Source organism: Brassica napus, chromosome A1, assembly GCF_020379485.1.
Source record: "Brassica napus cultivar Da-Ae chromosome A1, Da-Ae, whole genome shotgun sequence".
Taxonomy (NCBI): Eukaryota; Viridiplantae; Streptophyta; class Magnoliopsida; order Brassicales; family Brassicaceae; genus Brassica; species Brassica napus.
In genome coordinates this window covers 23,301,528-23,308,844 of record NC_063434.1, presented here as the reverse complement: position 1 = coordinate 23,308,844, position 7,317 = coordinate 23,301,528, and the positions used below count along the sequence as shown (strand labels likewise).

Here is a 7,317-nt window from a genome sequence, read left to right as displayed (position 1 = left end):
TTTCTTTTACAAAACAAGATTCCATTGTCTCTCTCCCTGAGCAATCAAAAGATGAAGCTCCTCCCAACCCAATCCTCCGCTCTCTTCACTCTCCTCCCATCTCCGAATTTCTCGAAACCCATCGACAAACGCGGCTTCGTCACTCCAAAACGATACCCATCTCCTCCAATCTCCCTCCGATGCTCCGTTTCCACCGCTTCAGACACTCCGTCGACGGCCACCAACCATCATCTCTCTACAAACCACAAGCCCTTCCCGGCGGAGGTTTCGAGGAGCATCATGGAGCTTTCCTCCGTCGGAACTCTCTCCACTCTGACCCACGACGGCTGGCCCCTCGGCGTCGGAGTTCGCTTCGCCGTTGAACAAGACGGCACCCCTGTTCTTTGCCTCAGTCGCAGTTTCTCTCCCGACAAAAGGTCTTCCCTTCATGTTCAGGTCAATCATCATCTGTAAAAATGTGAAAGTTTGATCCTTTATTCTATAAAAGTGAGAAAGTTTGATCCTTTGGTTTGAAGAATGATGTGGAATTGTGTTTTGGTGTATCAGTTGGAGCAATGTGGATTGAGGACTCCTCAGTGTACGATACAAGGTAGCATTGCTCGACCTGGAGACGATAATGCTCTTAAGGTACTGTAATCACTCTCACTCTAAAGAACATAACATCACCTTTGTGTATGATTCTTTCTCTCTTTATGGAGACTATAAGGTTTCTTGATTGACCTGAACCCAAGTCTTTATGTTTTTGTGGTAGCGTGTTAGTGCTACATGGAGGAAAAAGTTTGGGGAAGAAGTTGAGGAAGACAGTTTATATGTTGTTGCAGTTGACCGTGTACTCCAAATTGAAGACTTCATGGAGGTACACCCTTGTCTCTTTGTTGTGATCCAAACTCTAATAACAAATATATTAAAACAAAATTTTGCAGGATGGTGTTTGGGTGGCGTCATCAGATTATAAAAAAGCGAGTCCTGATCCTCTACGTGATGTTGCAGAAGACATTGTCAACCAGATTAATGCCAACAACATGGAGGACATCTTCCGTTTCTGCAACGTATACGTTGACCTGGACTTTGTGGTTAGTAAACTCGACATGCTATGCAGATACTAGTTTAAGAATGCACAATCACATTAGATGTTTATGAACTATACTTGGTCTGCCTAATGTTAGGTTTCAGAGACAAAGATGATATGGATGGATAGGCTTGGATTCGACCTTCGAGTATGGTCTCCACGAGGTGTATATGACGTGAGGATTCCGTTTCCAATGGAAGTAACAGATGAAAAGGGAGCAAAATCATCGTTTAATGGAATGTCACAGCTTGCTTGGGAAGTAGAGAAAAGCTACTGCCCTGCAGATTTCAACAAGGTTAAATTACTGAAGCAAGTAGTTGGATCATCACACAAGGGAGGACAATAACGATACTATTTGACTTCTTTTTGTTGTTTACCAGTTGATGCCAAAATTAGAAATTGCCTCTGTTGTATCTCTTGGAATAGTATATGTTCTGAGTAATAGGGGCCGTGTGCTCACTTAATATGTTTTGTTTAGTACCTGTTTCAGTTTTCCTCTTCCTATATTTTTCCTTGACAAAGATTATTGCACTGCGAGTAAGACGACTAGGGTGTAGGCTAAGATAACTGTTTCATTAGATCATAAAAATGCAAGTCCCTGTCCTTTTGAAGATGTTGCAGAAGGCGACAACAATGTTTCTATTCAGTTTTGTTGTATGGCACCTGACCCTATTAAATGTTGTGAGTATATCATCATTTTTGCCGTTGCGAGTATTTGTTATAAGTATCATCATTGTTCTCTACTACCAGGTCTGTTGGGAACCTATTATCAAACAAGGGATTATGTAATAGTTTAATTTTTCTAAATTTGTTTTATGTAAACCTTTTGAGTAAAGATGTAACTTCACCACAATGCTCATTCTCAGAAGTCGGAACAAGTATAGAGCTTGACTAGTGACGGGTCATAGACTCAATTACATGGGCTAATTCAGAAAGGGCCCAATGGGCCAACACTGATTTTGAGGGGGTTGACTTTAGGTCGGAGAATCATTTAGGTCAGTTGCAGCAAGTCTGTGAGATAGCTTTCGATCGATTAAAAAAAAAAGAAAGAGCAAATGGCATCGAGCGCGGCGGTTCCGTTCTGGAGAGCAGCGGGGATGACGTACATAACGTACTCAAACATCTGCGCGAATCTGGTGAGGAAATGTCTAAAGGAACCTTTCAAGGCGGAATCAATGAATCGCGAGAAGGTTCACTTCTCCCTCTCCAAATGGGCTGACGGAAAGCCTCAGAAACCAGGTTTCTTCTTCTTCCTCAGGATCATTGTTCACGTTTAGCTTCTTCTTATTTGTGTGCAACAAGATTACGTTGCCTTTAATTACAACCATTACAATGTGCAAGTGTATGATAGCTTTAGGTCTTGTGTGCTCAATCTTTAACCTCAAGTCTCGTTTTAGACAATGCACTTGTTAAACTCATGTTTTGTTTCTCTTCTTTGTTGACAGTTTTGCGCTCAGATGCACCTGAAGTTTCAGACTTTTGATCAAGATATATGTTTTCTGAGATTGATTATGTATTGCTTAATGCTATAACGTCTCTGCGTGTTTGTTTCCTTTGTTGTCTGTAATGAAAGCACGATATGATACTATCCAATCAATAAATTCATGTTAAACATGGGGCTTCTGTTTCTTGCTTTTGCTTTAATTAAGACCAATTATTTTGTGGATTCTTATGTATTAAACTATGGCATTTGTCCACAACAGCTGAACCATGGGTTCAAAATTTTGATAAACCAAAAGTAGAAATCTTCTTCTACAAGGCTCGATTTGATAAGTAAACAAGGGACTTTGAGAATTCTAAAGCATCGCAAATTATTTGAGAGAGTTTGAAAATAACACAATGGCAAAAGAAAGAGACTGTAAATCGCCTTCACGTTCAGAATCAACTTAGCCTAAAGCAGCAGCACACTGACAAATGACAAGTAGACCCCGTGCTTACTCTAACGAACCCCTGCGTCAGGCTCTGTTACTGGACGCCAGAAGATAGTCTTAGTCGAATATTCCAACCTGATTGTCCCTGCATAAAGGCCATACCAGACCTGGGGATGGATATACATATTTTGCCTCAGCTATAAGCCTACATTGTAACGAAGTGCCTATCTTCAACTAAATTCAGTTGTCAGTTTCAATAACTGACAAAAATGGATGTGCGTGTTTATCAGCCTAAAAAGGGAGAATGATCAAGATGAAGAATGACACCGACTTGAGACAAGATCATGAGAGCAGCATTCCACAAAATATAATGTCATGTTATTGATGTGACAGGTCATGCAGTAAAACGAAGTTGATGACAGGCATTTGGATGTCATCATGTCATGATGTACCGTGATGTTATGTTAATTCCTAGCTAATATATCAAATGAGAGTTTCATTGGAATGATTGGTCAAAAGGATGAAAAGGAATCCCACAAAGTATGCAAGAAGACGAAAAGAAAATGGCAACACACAACTCCTACAGATTTAAAAACCACACTTGAGAATGCATGTAGCAAAAAGCTAATACGAGCTGACACATGTTATTTGTTGATTATGTCACAGTATATGCATCCATCACATGAACAAGAAGCAAATGCTGATGCTTAAAATGTCGAGAATGAAATGAATGCAAATGCAGACTGCCTGCAAGATATGTGAAGTTGTTGGAAGATAGAGAAGAGAGTACATCCCCCCTTCAAGGCCTACTGATACGTCAAGGCTCCTTGAGCTCCATTAGCGCTCGGTGAAGGAAAGAAAGAATGGCCGCCACCTTCCTTCCTTTTCCCATATGGATTCTTGGAAAATGTATCATTGGGTTAAGAAGAAACAAACTGAACTAGAAAAGGCAGCTGAGCATATATTGGAATATAAGAGAAACGGTAACAGTAAATGATTTGTTAAAAAGGATATTGGATCCTCATGCCAACTGAACCAGAGCTTGGAATGACAGCGCCTTGCAAATTATGGTGAACGTTTGTGGCACTATTCACATCCTGACAAAAATCATAACAGAAACGTTTAGCAATATGCTGTAAAATGTTCCCAAGTGCGTACACACACAGATAGGTACAGGTGAGAAGAAGTAACCTCGAATTCAATAAAGCAAACTGTGTGCCTTTCTTGTCTAAGAACCTTCATTTGCTTGAAACCAGGCTGCCTGCAAGATGAAAGGACAGTTGAACACTTGACAAGACAGTAATAGACAAGTGAAGATCTCAAAGAAAGCAATGTACTAAAAAATGCCACCAAAGCAAACAGATACTCACGCGCTCAACAGGCTCCTCAATTCTTCTTCGTTTATATTCTCCCCGAGATTACCAATAAATAGGGTATTGCAAGGAGGGTTATCCTTAACATTCTGCATTAAAAAGGAAGGATAGAAAACAGAATGAGATATAAAATCAGCAAACCTAGGTTAGAAAACCTCAAAAACTGGTAAAACATTTATCAAACAATAAGAAGCTATAGCAAACTCAGAGCAGTCCACAATGTATCTAGATTTGTTAACAGTTGATTACACCAGCGAGTAAAGTATGCAAGATAGGTAGAACAAAAATATTAGACGAGTGCCACATGGATTCCACGTAGAAAGTAGCAAAACTATAAAAGTAAAGTGATGAAAGAAAAGCAACTTCACCTGGACAGGCACATAAGAGCTAGGAGCTGCTATAGGTGCAGACGGAGGCATTGGTACAGGGGGAGCATGGTAACCTCCATAGGGATCATATGGTGGAGCTGCGGGTGACAAATACCTGAATCAAATTGTATTTGATGTCAAATGAACAACTAAACAGAAAACATATAACAAAATAAAGCGTCTTCCCAGGTTTTACATAACATCTCAAATTAATTATATATATATGAAGAAGAATAAAATGCCTCACCCATGAGGTGGACCCCAAACTTGAGGTGGTGGAGGGTGGAAGGGAGACGGACTATAAACAGAGTGTGTGCAGTCACCACCAGTTCTTAGACGCTTACTTTGATCATAAGCATTTGAATCCCCAACGATTCCTAACAGAATAACAACAGAGGGGGTTCAAAGGTGAAACATGAGAGTATAACAAGATCCTCGTATAAATGCACAAAACAGTATCAAACAAGCTTCAGTAACATGACCCCTGCTTGAGATAATAAGAGTTTAAGCTAACCTCTTTTAACAAAGAGATTCTTCTTGGCCATCTCTGCATGTAACACAGACTTGGACTCCGCATCAAATACCAGATGCTACATGCCAAAAACAATATACATCATCATAAACTGAAAAAAAAAGGGTAAGGATTAGAGTCAGACAACAAGTAAAACAGACCTGAAGGGCATCTCTGGCAGCCAATGCAAACTGTGCAGTGGAGAAAAGAGCAAAACCCATGGGCTTCTCTCCCTTGAAGTTCACCTGAGATGCCTCGTAACCTGGCAACCATCTCAAGAGGTTCAGAAGCTCTCTCTCTTTCACATCATCAGGAAGACCCGCGATGAAGATTGTCCGAAGCTGAACACAACATATTCAAACTCGTGTAAGAATATATATATATATATATATATATATATATATATATATCCCAAATCAAATCAGTCGAAAAAACAAGTAATAAATAAACCATGTCCATCATATTCAGACATTGAAATAAATAACAGCACGCGAATTGAAGAAAAATCTCAACTTGAAACAAGATCAAGAAAGCTGGTCTTAACAACATCAAGAAAGCTTGTCTTAACAACATATCACAAAAACTACCAAAACAAAGATAGATAGAGAGAGTTGCGACCTCGTCATAAGGAGGACGATCAGCTAAACCAGGGGGAGGAGGGTGATGATGATGTACAGGAGGGGGATGTGGTGGAGGAGCTGATGATACTGCCGACGGAGGAGGCGGAGCTCCTGTAGGCGGCCACTGCTGGTGGTAAGGGTGGATTCCGGCGCCGGCCATGCGAGCGATGGAGAGAGAGAAAGGAAACCCTAAGAGAAGAGAGAGAGAGAGAGAGAGAGAGAGAGAGAGAGAGAGCGAGCGATTTGCTGGGTGGAAGAATTAACGAAGGACAAGTGTGCCTAGACTTGTTTTTCTAAGTAAGTCACATGCTACGCACGTGATGGGCCTAGTGGGCTGAATTGAAAATTTGTTCTTTTATTCGGCAAAAAACGAAACAAATTTTAAAAAAAATCTCGAGTTATCCGTTCTTACTGATTAAGTGATTAGAGTGAATGTGAATATAATGATATTGATGTTGGAGATATATATATAGCAAATGATGTTTTGATCTTAAATCTATTGAAAAGCTTCATAATCTTAGGATTAGCATGTTCCTGAAAACATCAAGGTGAGATACATGTGTATACTTTCATATTTACGTGTGTTTATGTATGAATCATCAGATTCCAAACCATCTGAAATACATATTACAGTGAAACCTCTATTAATAATGTTGGAACTAGTTTTTTATTAATTTATATAAAGATTATTAATTTATCGATATACTAGTTGAACCAAAAATTCAATTTGAGACTATAAAATTATACTATTATTTTATAGAGATTTTTAGTGTATATTAATTTATAGCTAAAAAGGTTATACTGTACATGAATTATCCAGTTTTTAAACCATAACTCTTTCAATATATTCTTGAACATTATAATGCAATAAGAAAATCGGCTCTGTATATGTGTTTCACTGAAATCACTTAACAGAAAAAACATGCTTGTTGGTTAAAGTTCTCTTCCCAGTCGAACAAAGTCTCAGTTTTGTATGTTTTCATTCTGATGATGTTATATACTTATATTGTATGAATTGTCATTAGAAGAGGTGCACTCACTTATTGACGTCTGAAGTTTTAAGGGATCTCTATTGCAGCAGTTGTTTCATATATTAAGATTGAAAAGGTTATTCTTTATTCACATGGTGACTGAGTATTATGAATCATTCGGTACAGAGCCAACACAATTATATGTTTCTTTGATTAGGATCCAATCTCAAACAATTTAAAAAAAGATACATATAAAGTAGAAGGAACCAAAACATATAATTAATTTGTCTTCTTTAATGTGATGTAATCTCTTTATGAAAAAAACGTTGTGGAACTATTTATTGGCCATCATATTGCTGATGATGCTCTGAACTTGGTTCTCAGAGAGATCAAACATCTGGATAAGCTTATCTAGACTTAGGGACTCAAATGAGGCAGAGTATGTGAACAAGTAAGTCTCCGGGACTTAGAAATATTGAAAGTCTCCTTTGGTGAGACCTCGAGTTGCTGATATGACTAGGCCTAGCTATGATA

General features: G+C 38.9%; 3 protein-coding genes across 5 annotated transcripts; 2 read left to right on the top strand and 1 right to left on the bottom strand.

The window, feature by feature from the left end:
* Positions 1–1,551, top strand: LOC106345166 (glutamyl-tRNA reductase-binding protein, chloroplastic). Its single transcript, XM_013784413.3, has 5 exons — positions 1–435; positions 547–627; positions 752–856; positions 924–1,073; positions 1,167–1,551. Exons 1-5 carry the CDS (start codon positions 52–54, stop codon positions 1,413–1,415), a joined length of 969 nt encoding a protein of 322 aa, XP_013639867.1. The 5' UTR covers positions 1–51; the 3' UTR covers positions 1,416–1,551.
* A 498-nt stretch (positions 1,552–2,049) lies between these two features.
* On the top strand, positions 2,050–2,683 carry LOC106455067 (ATP synthase subunit epsilon, mitochondrial). Its single transcript, XM_013784402.3, has 2 exons — positions 2,050–2,308; positions 2,515–2,683. The coding sequence occupies exons 1-2, from the start codon at positions 2,125–2,127 to the stop codon at positions 2,550–2,552; spliced, it is 222 nt and encodes a 73-aa protein (XP_013639856.1). The 5' UTR covers positions 2,050–2,124; the 3' UTR covers positions 2,553–2,683.
* Positions 2,684–2,780: 97 nt separating this feature from the next.
* On the bottom strand, positions 2,781–6,080 carry LOC106365601 (RNA-binding protein, mRNA-processing factor 2a). Of its 3 annotated transcripts, none has more exons than XM_048737494.1 (10): positions 5,811–6,080; positions 5,354–5,533; positions 5,196–5,271; positions 4,929–5,058; positions 4,682–4,796; positions 4,311–4,402; positions 4,132–4,201; positions 3,955–4,037; positions 3,731–3,849; positions 2,781–3,107 (listed from the first exon to the last, which is right to left on the bottom strand). In XM_048737494.1, the coding sequence occupies exons 1-9, from the start codon at positions 5,970–5,972 to the stop codon at positions 3,747–3,749; spliced, it is 1,011 nt and encodes a 336-aa protein (XP_048593451.1). In that variant the 5' UTR covers positions 5,973–6,080; the 3' UTR covers positions 2,781–3,107; positions 3,731–3,746. The 3 variants fall into 3 exon arrangements, with proteins under 3 accessions (XP_048593451.1, XP_048593455.1, XP_048593446.1); XM_048737498.1 differs by having other exon boundaries at positions 2,781–3,085; XM_048737489.1 differs by having other exon boundaries at positions 2,781–3,849; positions 5,811–6,079.
* Positions 6,081–7,317: the final 1,237 nt, after the last annotated feature.

Bases quoted from the DNA above. Each gene is read 5' to 3' on its own strand.
- LOC106345166 (XM_013784413.3), top strand. From the start codon at position 52: ATGAAGCTCCTCCCAACCCAATCCTCCGCTCTCTTCACTCTCCTCCCA. The intron at 628-751 runs GTACTGTAATCA...TTTTTGTGGTAG, and splicing joins GAGACGATAATGCTCTTAAG to CGTGTTAGTGCTACATGGAG. The intron at 857-923 runs GTACACCCTTGT...AAAATTTTGCAG, and splicing joins AAATTGAAGACTTCATGGAG to GATGGTGTTTGGGTGGCGTC.
- LOC106455067 (XM_013784402.3), top strand. From the start codon at position 2,125: ATGGCATCGAGCGCGGCGGTTCCGTTCTGGAGAGCAGCGGGGATGACG. The intron at 2,309-2,514 runs GTTTCTTCTTCT...CTTTGTTGACAG, and splicing joins CGGAAAGCCTCAGAAACCAG to TTTTGCGCTCAGATGCACCT.
- LOC106365601 (XM_048737494.1), bottom strand. From the start codon at position 5,972: ATGGCCGGCGCCGGAATCCACCCTTACCACCAGCAGTGGCCGCCTACA. The intron at 5,059-5,195 runs GTTAGCTTAAAC...TTATTCTGTTAG, and splicing joins GAATCTCTTTGTTAAAAGAG to GAATCGTTGGGGATTCAAAT. The intron at 4,038-4,131 runs GTTACTTCTTCT...GATTTTTGTCAG, and splicing joins TTTGCTTTATTGAATTCGAG to GATGTGAATAGTGCCACAAA.